The 15,010-nt window shown below is 38.7% G+C and overlaps 1 protein-coding gene and 1 pseudogene across 1 annotated transcript in view; one reads left to right on the forward strand and one right to left on the reverse strand.

The window, feature by feature from the left end:
• Positions 1 to 4,321: 4,321 nt before the first annotated feature.
• The window catches only part of TM9SF2 (transmembrane 9 superfamily member 2), a 59,349-nt gene continuing 48,660 nt past the window's right edge, over positions 4,322 to 15,010 (reverse strand). The window contains exons 16-17 of the mRNA XM_041731213.1: positions 8,578 to 8,749; positions 4,322 to 5,011 (exon numbers count right to left, since the gene is read on the reverse strand). Coding sequence (XP_041587147.1) covers positions 4,944 to 5,011; positions 8,578 to 8,749 — 240 coding nt within the window. The 3' untranslated portion in view covers positions 4,322 to 4,943. The remainder of the gene's footprint in view (positions 5,012 to 8,577; positions 8,750 to 15,010) is intronic.
• LOC121477033 lies at positions 11,677 to 13,520 on the forward strand (annotated as a pseudogene).

A 15,010-nucleotide genomic window follows, 5' to 3' on the forward strand; every position in this document is an offset into this window, starting at 1 on the left:
CGAGTCCCACGTCGGGCTCCCGGCATAGAGCCTGCTTCTCCCTCCTCCTGTGTTTCTGCCTCTCTCTCTTTCTGTGTGTATCATAAATAAATAAATCTTTATAAAAATATAAAGCCTGGGGCTCTTTAGATCACTTCCACTCAAATCTCTCTCCCTCCCCGTCTCTCTCTCTCTCACATAGCTAATGCATACATACATGGCAGGTTTACAAAGGTGGGTCTACAGCCTCCAGAATGGTTAAAGGTAACCCAAAGATGCATCACTGTGTTGGTGAAGGTCCAAAGTACCCTGGTGGCTTTAGGGAAGCCAGCCTGAATCTTGGTCCTAGTCCTCACTGCCTCCCCGGGTGTTTGTCAGATACCAGATTCCTGGGCCCCCATCCTGCACAGGTTGATTGCCCAATTTGCTGATTAGTCATGCAATGGGTCTCAAGAAAATCATTTGAATGTGGGCAGGGAAAGGGGTCGTTTTTGATGTCAGCTGGTTTGTGCAATTCCAGTAATGACTGGTTCACAATTTCCCTGCATGAAAAGCAAATGCCACCGCACTCCGGTGCTCCCATTACCATCTGGTTTCCTGATGTCCTAAAGGAAGGTCCTACAACCTCAGTTCTGCAGCTTTAGAGGTTTCTTATCATGACCCCTTTTCCTCAAGGGGTTGGCAAAGTTCTTCAAGGTCAAATAATCCAGAGCAGAGGAGTAAGAATATGTAAGGTGTCTTTGACTCCTGGTGATGGTGGCCACTGAGGATACTCTGTGGTAGGGCCGTGGTTCAGCAGCGTCTCACAGGATGGGTTCTTCTGAGTCCACAGCTCCTTCCATCCTAGCACTGCCAAAGCAGGACACAACTGAGAGTTGCAGGCAGCAACTCTCCTGTGGTCAACCCTAGCCCTACCACCTTAGTTTGCTCCTGTACCTGAAACAGTGCCAGTCAGCAGGCTGCAACGCAACTTGTCTAGCTGCAGCATTAGCCAGAGAAGAGAGCCTGATTCACTTCGACTCACTGGCCTATTATTTTCTTAGATAATAATGTTAATAAAAACATTTGGCTTATATTGAGAAAGAAAATCAGATTTGAATTCTACATATACATTCCTTGATTATAAAGTATCAGTGAAAACCAGCCTTTAAAAGTAAACACTAATCCTTCAATCATTTTTGAGTAAAATGTTATATTTTTAATTCTTTTCAGAGAAATTAATGACCTATGGCCTATTATAGTACTATCAATATATCAAAGTCAAGACCATTCATGTGGCCTAGACTGCTTTTTGCTAAAATTATCCAAAGGAAATAATAAATAGGACTTTTAGAAGTCAATGTTTTCTTCTTTATAAAATAATTCATTACTGATGAAACTACCAACTATATCAGTGGGCCAAAGAATGAAAGAGAACAGAAGATAATCAAATATGAGAACGAAGATAGAAAGTTCAAATGGGCAGGCCAAAAAAATACAACATATTTCAAAACCTAGAGAAATGTGCAGTAACAATGATTTTTAGTGTTTAGACTTCAAATTTCAGTTAAGGAGAGAACAAATTAGTAGAAGGAAACAAGTTTGACAAAGTAAAAATTTCTGAGAAAGCAAAAAAAAAATGTTCTACATATAGATTTCATTGCAGGCAGAGATGTTATGGCCACTGTCCAGGCTACAGGAGAAAAATACAAAAATGGAAAAATATTTTAATTTTAATGACATAAATTTACATATTAATGAAACACTCAAATGTCCTATCCATAGGCAGAAGGTAAGGAATGCATTAAGAGGTCATTATCCTGTTCATTAAAAAACTCAAAGCAGGCCTTTATAAAGCCTTCTATAGTCAATCATTTAAAAAAATCTTTAGGACCTGTAATGCTTTAAATTTTAAAAGTCTTTTGTGACTCGTGGCATTACTTAAACTTAGCTGGTATATGTAAAAGTATGAGGGCCTGATAGCATTGATTTAAGTACTGGTTAATTTTCAAGTCACCCATCACATAGGACAAAGGCACCAGATGCCCATCTGACAATACAGCAACTTCCAAGGCTGCACAATGCACCAGCTTTGTACCTTGTATGGTATGATGAATGCAGAAAGGTCTACCCTCAGCCACTTCCCTTAAGTGCTCCATGACCTAAACAAGGCACCCTTTAGAAGCACTCCTCTCACTTGAAGCACTGTTCGTACGCCATAAAACACAAACTTCAAATGTTAAATAGCGTTACTAAGACTACTTTAAATACTGTCATTGCTTCAGATTATCAAATTAGCCAAGAGTTGGGGCATTGAGAAAAACACATAAAGGTAAATTCTGAAGGGAGGAGAAAAAGCAAACTGACTCCAATCATGTGACTGCCCTGTGTCCATGGCAACTGAGGTAAGTGAGCTAGAACCATGGGAGCTGACGTCAAAGCCACAGAGGTGTGTTCTCCAAGGCCCTCCTCAGCACTTGTCTTGCTTGCTTTCCTCTTTGCTGTCTCATTCCTCATCTCTCATCTCTCCTCCCTACTAAGTCTTTTCCTTTGATATTTTATTTTTCCAAATGCCTCACCATTATTTGTGTAAAATGTGCTTACTGTGAAGTATAGAGAAAAATTAAAGTTTTATATTAAAAAATTTTATCAAAATAGTAAGTTGACTGAGTCACTAAGCTAATTGTTCATGGAAGGAACAATAAAATTTAAGCTTAACTTTGATCAGCAAAATTAGCCTCGTTCTGAATCCAGTTTTTTTTTTAATAAAATCTTTTGTTTAGTCAACTAGCTTATCTCAACCGTACTTTAACAGTATTATACATAAAAACACTTTAAGAGATGCAGAAACTAAATTTAAAAGGAACTTCTCTAAAATCTCTATGTGAGAAGTTAAAAATAACTAGAGCTCCTTCAAAACCAACAGGTTTGTTTTTTTAAAAAAGAGTATCGGGGGATCCCTGGGTGGCTTAGAGCGGTTTAGCGCCTGCCTTTGGCCCAGGGCGCGATCCTGGAGTCCCGGAATCGGGTCCCGCGTCGGGCTCCTAGCATGGAGCCTGCTTCTCCCTCCTCCTGTGTCTCTGCCTCTCTCTCTCTCTTTATGTCTATCATAAATAAATAAATCTTTTTTTAAAAAAAGTATCAACATAAAACCGAGTAAGAGCCCAGCAATGTTACTATCTGATTTGTTCTCTCATAACCAGCAAGCACCAAGCCCCTAAAATACAAGATGAATATCCTTATAGATATGAGCAAACTAATGTTTCTGAAATCATCTCAAATTTCTATTTCCACATAAATGGATTTCAATTAGATGAATGTGAAATAGTTCTTTTTCCTTTAAAGATTTTATTTGAGGGATCCCTGGGTGGCGCAGCGGTTTGGCGCCTGCCTTTGGCCCAGGGCGCAATCCTGGAGACCCGGGATCGAATCCCACATCGGGCTCCCAGTGCATGGGCCTGCTTCTCCCTCTGCCTGTGTCTCTGCCTCTCTCTCTCTCTCTCTGTGTGCGTGACTATCATAAATAAATAAAAATTAAAAAAAAAAATAAAGATTTTATTTGAGAGAGCGAGCATGAGTGGGAAGGAGGGAGAAGCAGACTCCCTGCTGAGCAGGGAGCCCAACGTGGGGCTTGATCCCAAGACTCTAGGACCATGATCTGAGCTGAAGGTAGATGCTTAACTCATCAATCTAGGCACCCTAGAAATAATTATTTCCTAACTCTTAAGAAATAAAACTGAACTCCAGATGAAGACAATATAAAGACTAGATCTGGTAGTCATTGCTAGTATATAAACAAATACTGACTTAAAAAAATAAAAAATGGGGTGCCTGGATGACTCTGTCAGTTGGGCATCCAAATCTTGATTTCAGCCTATATCATGATCTCAGAGTCATAAGACTGAGCCTGCAGGCTCTGCATTGGGCCTGAAGCCTGCTTAAGATTCTCTCTCTCTCCCTCTCCTTCTGCCCCTCACCCACCCCAGCTCATGCTCTAAAACCAAAAATAGTAAAAAAATAAAATGATTGGGACTTTTATTAAAAAAAAAATTAAATACTGTATTTTGAAAAACAGGTCAAAAATATAAAATCCTTAATGACAATGTAGTGAGGCCCATATTAACTACTAGACATACATTATCTGGCTAGATGTGCATGACTATAATTACTAATAGTGAAAATCTCTCAGATTTGTCACAAAGCCCAAGAGACTGGAATTTCATTTAGATAACCAAGAAAGTGTTACATTAACAAAACTCAGTAAAATCTCATAAAACAGTATAAACCATTTTAAAATAGCATTGGTACATAGATTTCTTTTATAGATTTTCCTTGAATATACATTAGGTAATGATGCAATGAAGACGTTTTTACAATATTTATTAAGATAACAAATTTATAAATTGAAAGACTCAGAGGCACATAGTTTAAAAGGCCAGTACCATGGGAATAATGAAGTCAACACAGAGAAGAAGATATGAACAGTTACAACCAATACAAGATTTTCTTAAAAGCCACAGCCCCCCAATAAACACATCATATGAATCATCCTTCAAAATTACCATGATAAAAAGTTATTTCCTTCAAAGAAAAATAATTCTTTCCACCTACCGAGCCTAGAAAATCCTATTTACAATGAACTGTCCTGCATTTCATCAGCACTGTTTCATATGGCCTCCTCTATTCTGCCATTAGCAGTATTGAAACTTTTATAGCTATTGTATTTACAAATGCACATAATATTTAAATTTGCTCTTCAACGAGAACTGAATATATACTTAATCAAATCACGATACAAATGTTTTAGTGTTGAAAACACATTTTGTGGAGACAGGTGTATGGGAAGAGGTGTACTTAGAATTATGTTGCTTCTCAAGGATTACTTAGGCCAATAAGTCTGATAAAACTCAAGGTAGTCACAAAAACAGCTCTTTGTTGATGAAGAATTTAATTTATTTCTGTTTTAACTGGACACACTGGCTCCTTCAGTCAACCTTCACCACACTGTATATTTTGGTAACAAACCAAAAGCATGCAAAGAAGCCAATTGTTCCTATAAAAAAATAAAATAAATAAATAAATACTTTTCCAAAGGAAATTTCATAATTTACACAAAACACAGATTTAAAATGATTGGTTCCTTTAGTAATAGCCACAAAACTATAAACTATTACTTACCAGGAATATACCATAGATCTATAAGTTTTTTGAAAATTATACAACTACCTTAAATCAAATTTTTTACAGAAATTGATAGAACTTTTTATACTCTAAGATTACCTAAGTATATTCTTTTCCTTATTACTTGCAAAAAAACTAAAATGAAAAGATGAATAGGATATCAATTTTCTTTTCCTATTTAATAATATTTTATCACAAAATGGAAAACCGCTATTAAAATTAATTCAAGGTATGATATAAATAGCTTAAACAGAATATCAGATTCATAGACTTAAATGGGGGCTATTTCCTAAGTATAGTTATTGGGACTTATCAATTTCTAAAGAAATGCAATAAAACTAACTCAAAGTTTTTATAGTGTTAAAAATGATCTAATTAGGATCACAACAAAGTGCATCCCCACTGAATATGAGAGGTGGTGTGGTGTTGGAGGACAGAGCAGCTCTGTCATGACTGAATTATTCTTCAGACTAGTCAAATGAAATCTCCAAACCCATTTCTTATTAAAACAGAGATAATTTTATCTGTCCTATGTAAAGTAAATGAGATAATTCATGAAAAATAAATGCTTTGGTTTTCAAGTATCTCCTTCATCAGTCTAGGTTCCAGAAAATTTGAATGCTAGACAGGTGACAAATATGAGACTCAGTTAAGAAACTGTCTAATGGCCACATAGCTGAATTAGAATGCAAATTCACTTTTTCTGACTTCAAGTATGGTGCTCTTTTAAACCTTACCATGCTTAGATTTACTAAACAAATTCAGAGACATTGTTTTGCAAAAGATTATTTACTAAATTGTTAACTGCCTAATATATTTTTAAAAACTGAAAAATTTCCAGAATTACCCCGAGAAAATAAATGTAAGTGCTGATGAACACAGAAGGGGATGTACATATCTTTGTGTAAGCTTTATATCCATCGACAGATGAATGGATAAAGAAGTGGCATATATGCACAATGGAATATTACTAAGCTGTCAAAAAAGGGATATCTTGCCATTTGCAATGACATGGATAGAAGTAGAGGGTATTATGCTAAGTGAAGTAATCACAGAAGGACAATTATCATATGATTTCACTCATAATGTGGGATTTAAGAAACACAACAGAGGATCAGGGACGCCTGGGTGGCTCAGCAGTTGAGCATCTGCCTTTGGCTCAGGGCATGATCCCGGAGTCCTGGGATTGAGTCCCACATCGGGTTTCCTGCATGAATGTTGCTTCTCCCTCTGCCTGTGTCTCTGTCTCTCTCTCTGTGTCTCTCATGAATAAATAAATAAAATCTTAAAAAAATAATAATAAAAAAAATAAAACAAGATGAAACCAGAAAGGGAGACAAGCCATAGGAGAGTTTTAACTATGGGAAACAAACTGAGGGTCTCTGGAGGGAAGAGAGGATATGGGGATAGGGTAACTGGGTGATGGGCTCTAAGGAGGCATGTAATGTAATGAGCACTGGGTGTTATACAAGACTGATGAATCACTGAACTCTATTTCTGAAACCAATAATACATTATATGTTACTTAACTGAATTTAAATAAAAAAAAAGTTCCAAAGTTTTCGTCATTGTCTTAAATGTAATACAAAGAAAAAGTATTAAAGGAGATTTTCTAAGTCCATTTTCTAAGTCAAAAGACTATATGTGGGACATTATTAGGGGATGTTATAAATATTACTGTACTCATTCATACATCGTATGAGTCCCTGCAATTTGTCAGTCATTGTGTGTTTTAAAGGAAATAAAAATACACCTTTTGGGTATTCAAAAGATCATTATTAAGGTCTGTGTAGAGGCTGGGGCTAATTTTAGAAAAGTAATGGTAAACATAAATGTATTTAAACAACCTTATGCTTAGCAAGAACTTCAAGATAATATTTTAAGATGAGAAAATACATTTATCACCGTATTTGGTAACCCTAAGGCTTTATTCTTAACAAGACACTCTTACTATTTCACTTTGTTCTTAATATGGGATAAATATAACATACACATGGATAGTGGCATCTTTTCTCATGTGACAGAATAATTGTTTTGTTTTGTAAAACACTGACTCCAATGACATGGTGTTAGTTAGGAGCACTGAAGTAAAATACAGATGTATCCCACTTTGGAAACATGTAAGACACTGAATGGGCTCACCACTCCCCTTTAGAGAATCTTTCCCATAAAGTGACATATACCAAAAGTTATTGGTTAAACTGGATGATTCAATTTGAGGTGGCTCCCAAATTTAGATTACAAAGGTTTACTCTGAATAAATAAAATGTGACACTAAAAACCAGAATAATAAAGATTTAGGTGATGGTTAAACTCTTATTATATCACATGCCTGGAAAAACAAGAGACATTCACTAAGATTACTACTTTTTTGCGAGTAAACAGGAATAAATTATTCTATATATGCCCTTAGGAACACACAGATACAGATGCATAAAAGCAGTAATTCATTGTCTCATAGGCTACCTCTGTTTTACAGACTATTTATTAAGATTTATAGCTGTGGACCTATCTTATTGATCACATGGCATCAAGATAAACACCTCCCACACATACACCTACCCCACTGTCTGACCAATGACCTGGAAATACAGAATCAACAGAAGAGCCTAAAGCTCATTCTATGCTGATAGTTTAAAGGAAACTTTAAACTCTACCGAATTCTCTCAAATATTAACAAATGACTAAAAAATAGAACAGTTCTAATTTTTTTTAAGTTCCCTTTTCCTTTTCAGATTCTATACTTCCTCACAGAACATGCAACACTATTTAAATACAAATTTTAGATGCACATTTTTTTTGTGAAAAAGAAAGGTCCTACAATTTTCTTTTTTTGAGTTTGATTATTCCATAAATGTTTACCAAGTAATTACTCTAAGGGCTCTAAGATGCAGAAAACTTTTATCTAGTGAACAGGTAAGACACACATAAATAACCTAAGTACCAATACTTCCCATTTAGGTACTTGGATTTTCAAGTGGAGATATAAACTTATAGTTTAAAACTTCTAGAATAAGGAGTATTCTATGATGGTGTTTTCTTGATGACATTTTTCTCAAGCTCATCTTGACTTCACCCCCTCAACTTCTACTCATATTTAAACTTTTTACCCTACTTCTGAAATGAGCTTGCAAAAGACTATATAGCATTAAGAGGTTACAGGGGAAAACTTTGGGCAGGTGCGGGTCCAGGTACCCCTGGGATGGTAGGACAACGATGGTGTCTGTCTAGATTTCTTCCATTAGGTTTGGTTCCCTCACTTTTGGTTTACTGACATCCACCTCACAGCAGGGCAGATCAAACAATGCTTAGCTGCACTGAGGACTAAATACAGCAGTGCGTAGTAGCAGAAACCATCATGGATTTTATAAAAGGAAAATATTTATAAATAATTTGCCAACAAACTTATTAACTAAAACTAATCATTTTAATTCTTACCTGTAAAAAGAAAGAAGATCAAAACCATTATCATGGTATAGCCAAAGTACAGAATTGTACTTGCTGTTCCTGTGATTTGCAGTTTTGAAAAGAAGTAGTGTATTGCATATATTAAGAAATAAACTGCAGTAAAGCCACTGGTAAGGAATGAACGCCACTGCCAATGATAATCCTAGATTAAAAAGAAAAAAGGAATAAGAATTACTTTTCAATTAATAGATAACATATAATAGCCTCCAAATCTAATTTTTACTATCACTTCCAATCTCTTTCCCCTACTGAACCTTGCCCATTTCCCTCCTCACTAAAGATGCTAAGAACTATCCTCTACTTTTAGGGGAGCTACTTAAAGACTGGCTAAAAACCTGTGGCAAAATCTTAAATGGTTTACAAATAATGAAGAATTAGACTGTATTTTTTTTTTTAAGATTTTATTCATTGAATCATGACAGACACAGACAGAATGGCAGAGACACAGGCAGAGGGAGAAGCAGGCTTCCTGTGGGGAGCCCAATGTGGGACTCAATCCCAGGGCCCTAGGATCTTGCCATGAGCTCAAAGCAGACACTCAACCTCTGAGCCATCAGGTGTCCCTAGACTGTACTTTAAGATGTACTCTTCCCGGGATACTTCCTTACGGGGAGCTCACTGCTCCCTGTGCCTATGTCTCTGCCTCTACCTCTCTCTGTCTCTCATGAACAAATAAAAAACTAAAATATTAAAAAAAATAAAATAAAATGTACTCTGCCCAAAGAAAAGCAATGCATAAGAGCTTACTTATGTAGTTTAAAATGAATATTACTTATCATATAGTCTGGTCAACTTTATGTTAAGAAGATTATCCTATCAAGGCCTGATGAAAACTATTTTCAGTTACTACTAACAAAATTTAAACAAGGTTGATTTTTAAAACAGTTCTTACTTTTATATAAAGTAGCTTATAGATTAACAGGAGATCTTAAAAAAAAATACTTCACTCTTTTCTACCCCTTAGAATATGTGAAAAAAACAAATATGTTTACAAAGCATACCAGCATAAATGAGAAAATCTTAAGGAATCCACACATAGAAACTACTATAGCAAATAAATAAATTCAGCAAAGTTGCAGGATAAATGATTGGAATGAAAATCAGCTGTGTTGTTATACACTACTAATGAACAATCTGAAAAGAAAATTTAAAAAAGAATTCCATTTAGGGACGCCTGGGTGGCTCAGTGGTTGAGCACCTGCCTTCAGCTCAAGGTGTGATCCTGGGATACAAGATCAAGTCCCGCATCGGGCGCCCTGCGAGGAGCCTGCTTCTCCCTCTGCCTATGTCTCTGCCTCTATCTCTCATGAATAAATAAATAAAAATCTTAAAAAAAAATTCCATTTACAACAGCATCCCAAAAAATCAAATACCTAGGAACAAATTCAACCAAGGACGTGAAAGATTTACATAGCGAAAACTACAAAACATTGTTTTTTGTTTTTTTAAAAAGACAACTGAAACAAATGAAAGACACCCATGTCATGGTTGGAAGACTTAAAACTGTTAAGATGGCAATACACTCCTAAAATTCAATGCCATTCCTATCAAATTTCCAATTTTTTTGCAAAAGAAGGAAAAGCTGATCCCAAATTCACATGAAATTTTAAAGGGTCCTGAATAGCCAAAATAATCTTCACAAAAGGACAACAAAGTTGGAGGGCTTACCCTCCCCAATTCCAGAATTTACTACAAAGCTACGGTAATCAGGGGATCCCTGGGTGGCTCAGCGGTTTAGCGCCTGCCTTTGGCCCAGGGCGTGATCCTGGAGTCCCGGGATCGAGTCCCACGTCAGACTCCCAGCATGGAGCCTGCTTCTCCCTCCTCCTGTGTCTTTGCTTCTCTCTCTCTCTCTCTCTCTCTCATGAATAAATAAATCTTAAAAAAAAAAAAAAGCTATGGTAATCAAAACAGTGTGGTACTGGCATAAGGACAGCATATACACCACCAGAATAGAATTGATTAAGAATCCAGATATAAATTCATACATCTTTGGTCAATGGATTTTCCACATGGTTACAAAACCACCCAATGGAAAAAGACTAATAATCTCTTTTACAAATGGTACTGGAAAAACTGGATATCCACATGAAAAGGAATGAAGGTAGATTCCTAATTATCACAACCAAAAATTAACTCAAATGGATCGACTCAAATATATAAGCTAAAACTATATACTCAGAAAAAAACACATAGAGGTAAAATTTCATTACCTTAGATTTGGCAATGAATTCTTAGATATGGCAACAAAAAATAGAGAAGTCGGACTTTATCAAAATCAAAAACTTTTGCATAAAGGCCATTATTAATTAAGTAAAAAGACAACTAAAGAATGAGAGAAAATATCTGCAAATGTCTTCTCTCATTTATTTGATAAGGATCTAGTATTTAGTATTCGGAATATATATAGACTCTTACAGCTCAAAAAAAAAAAAAAAAAAAAAAAAGATAAACCACCCAGTTCATAAATGGGCAAAAGATTTGAATAGACATTTCTCCAAACAAGATACACAGATGGTCAACAGCACAAGAAAAGACGCTCACCATCATTAGTCACTGGGAAATGAAAATCAAAACTACAGTGAGATATCACCTCACACCTACTAAGAGATTGCTATAGTTTTGTTTTAAAAAGGAAAACAGGGTGGGTGGCGCAGCGGTTTAGCGCCTGCCTTTGGCCCAGGGCGCGGATCCTGGAGATCCGGGATCGAATCCCACGTCGGGCTCCCGGTGCATGGAGCCTGCTTCTTCCACTGCCTATGTCTCTGCCTCTCTCTCTCTCTCTCTGTGTGACTATCATACATTAAAAAAAAAAAAAAAAATTAAAAAAATATAAAAAAATAAAAAGGAAAACAGGGGATCCCTGGGTGGCGCAGCGGTTTGGCGCCTGCCTTTGGTCCAGGGCACGATCCTGGAGACCCGGGATCAAATCCCACGTCGGGCTCCCGGTGCATGGAGCCTGCTTCTCCCTCTGCCTGTGTCTCTGCCTCTCTCTCTCTCTCTGTGACTATCATAAATAAATAAAATTAAAAAAAAAAAAAAAAAAAAAGGAAAACAGGCTGACCCTTCTGCCCGGGTGGTGGCCGCACTTGGACTTGGGGGACACCCTCTCCCCGTATGCTTCTTTGAGGTGTTTGAGACACGTCTCAAGTCCTTTAAATTATACAGCGCACAGAAGTGGTATCAGCTGTATCTGCTCAATTCCTCTATGGAAGTTTCTGAGTTGGGATGACAATTTTTCATGCATTGGAGACCAGACCAGAAGCACTTCTGAATTAAGACCTCAGATTCCTTGAGTTGGCATTGAAGAGCACTAGGACCTGAAGATGAGTGAACTTGACTAGTTATGGCAGGAGGCCGAGCAGCTTAAAAACCAAATTAAGGATGTCAGAAAGGCACGTGCAGATGTAACTCTCTCTCAGATCACAAACAACATCAACCCAGTAGGAAGAATCCAGATGCACACCAGGTTAACGCTGAGGGCATTTGACGAAAACTTATGCCATGCATTGGGGCACAGATTCCAGGCTTCTGGTCAGTGCCTCACAGGATAACAAAGTGATCATCTGGGATAGCTATGCCACAAACTAGGTCCATGCCATCCCTCTGCGTTCCTCATGGGTCATGACCTGTGCATATGCCCCTTCTGGGAACTATGTGGCCTGTGGTGGCCTGGATAACATTTGCTCCATTTACAATCTGAAAACTCGTGAAGGGAATGTATGTGTGAGCCGTGAACTGGCAGACATACAGGTTATCTGTCCTGCTGCCGCTTCCTGGATGACAATCAGATCATCACTAGCTCTGGGCACACCACTTGTGCTCTGTGGGATATTGAGACCAGCCAGCAGACAACCACATTCACTAGACACGCTGGGGATGTTATGAGCCCTTCTCTCGCTCCCAACACCAGACTGTTTGTCTCTGGTGCTTGTGATGTATCAGCCAAACTCTGGGATGTGCAAGAAGGGATGTGCCGGCAAACTTTCACTGGCCACGAGTCCAAAATCAATGCCATCTGTTTCTTTCCAAATGGCAACGCATTTGCACTGGCTTGGATGATGCCACCTGTAGGCTGTTCGACCTTCGTGCACAGCAGGAGGTCATGACTTACTCCCATGACAACATCATCTGTGGGATCACCTCAGTGTCTTTCTCCAAGAGCGGGTGCCTCTTCCTCACAGGGTACGATGACTTCAACTGCAACGTGTGGGACGCACTCAAGGCCGACAGAGCAGGTGTCTTGGCTGGGAATGACAACCGTGTCAGCTGCCTGGGGGTGACTGACGATGGGATGGCTGCGGTGATGTGGTCCTGGGATAGCTTCCTCAAGATCTGGAACTAACACTGACAGCAGGTAGACGCTGTGGCGACTGGAAGATCATTCCAACCTTGAAGCGTTACAGTGACAGCATTTCCAATCCACTCCTACTAACATGGATGCCCTGCACCCCCTCAGAACTTTAAAAGGGTAAGACCTTTTCCTTCACTTATTGCTGAAATCAAGAGCACAATTCCCAAGAAGGGAAGAACCTCTGTGCTGTAAACTCAAATTGTCTATTCCTCCTGGGACCATTGTCTTTGTGTCTTTTTTTTTTTTTTTTTTTTGTCTTGGATCAATTTAAAAGGAAATACTGTAATAAATGTGCTAACCAGCAGGTAAACTTGAGTGTAATTGTGAGGCAGACACACACTTTTTTTTTACTAGTTCATTTGAATTTTAGGTCAGTGACCCTATTTTGTGCTGTTCATGCAAAACAAGTTGAGGATTTTATCTCGTAATAGGTTCTAAATTTCAGGTTGTGTCTGTAACAGGATTTTGCTCAATCCTGGGACTCCAGGAACACACCCTGGGCCAAAGGCAAGTGCCAAACCACTGAGCCACCCAGGGATCCCATATTTCCTTTTTATTATTTAAGATTTTATTTATTTATTCATGAGAGATAGAGAGAGAGAGAGAGGCAGAGACATAGGCACAGGGAGAAGCAGGCCCCATGCAGGGAGCCCGATGTGGGACTTGATCCCGGGTCTCCAGGATCAGGCCTTGGGCTGAAGGCGGCGCTAAACCGCTGAGCCACCTGGGCTGCCCCATATTTCCTTTTAAAAATTTTTATTTTTTTAATTTATTTTATTTTATTTTATTTTTTATTTATTCATTCATTCATTCATTTATTTATGATAGGCACACAGTGAGAGAGAGAGAGAGAGGCAGAGACATAGGCAGAGGGAGAAGCAGGCTCCATGCACCGGGAGCCCAATGTGGGATTCGTTCAATCTGGGTCTCCAGGATCGCGCCCTGGGCCAAAGGCAGGTGCTAAACCGCTGCGCCGCCCAGGGATCCCCCCATATTTCCTTTTTAAAATCTATTCCTGTCATTCAGTAGTTATACAGAGGAAGAGGGTCTGGTACAGCCTCTCTGAAATTGTTAATGATGTAAATTGAGTCCCTCTTTTTTTTTTTGTCTCGTGTCACATAATTGTTAGACATAAACATGGCATAGAAAGGAAGATGCTAATAAGGAAAGGAACCAAGCACATGTTATGGCTGGTCTTGAATGCATGATGAATAGTAAACTCAGATTAGGCACCGTCTGCTCCCTGACTTGTCCTCCCTGCCTTCTCAGTTTAGTTCTTAATCTCGCCTTGGGTTTCCTTGTGAAGTCAGAGGGAAGTTCATAATAATAGCCTAACACTATCCTGCGCCCTGCCCCCCCCCCCGCCCCCAATCAGGAACCTGTTTTCCAGAGAGGCGCCTGTCCTCTGCTTGGATAGTCAGTCAATTATTTGTGTATGAAACCATGTACAAATCAATGTTTTGAAAATAATGACCTCAAACTTTCTAAGTTAAATTTTAAAAAATTTCATCGTTTGCCATATTGGGTGGGTTTACTCTTAGAATCGCATGCTGTAGAAATACTCAAAAGCGCATATAGGACTCAATCCTTAGATGTTCTTTTTCTTTTAAGAAATAACCTCTTTACAGTTGTAACCACTGTGGCTCTGTCCACTCACTGCTGCTATTCTGTGCACAAATGTTGGGAAGCAGTGCAGCCAAAAGCGCTACATGCTTGGGCAGCGGGATTAGTCACTGTTTCTTTCTTTAAAAAAAAAAAAAAGAGTCCTGCTCCAAATGAAAATTGTTGGATTCATGGGTGGGGGTGGGGGTGGGGGCAGGGGATGGAGACCCTGGCCTTCCTCTATAAATTCATCATGGCCTATCTCTGCCAGCCTTTTCCATCTGAGGCAGATCATTCTCTAACACACAGACCTCCCTGGTCCTACTGGAGGCCAGTGTGTCCGGCAGCAGTGTTTGGATGGCAGTGCCATGGGCCACCTCCCTGTACCCAATCCCACTCCACAGCAGCAGTGGTGGCTTCTCTCTGTTCTGTTTCTGCAGCATGCTG

Source organism: Vulpes lagopus, chromosome 16, assembly GCF_018345385.1.
Source record: "Vulpes lagopus strain Blue_001 chromosome 16, ASM1834538v1, whole genome shotgun sequence".
In the NCBI taxonomy this organism is placed as follows: domain Eukaryota; kingdom Metazoa; phylum Chordata; class Mammalia; order Carnivora; family Canidae; genus Vulpes; species Vulpes lagopus.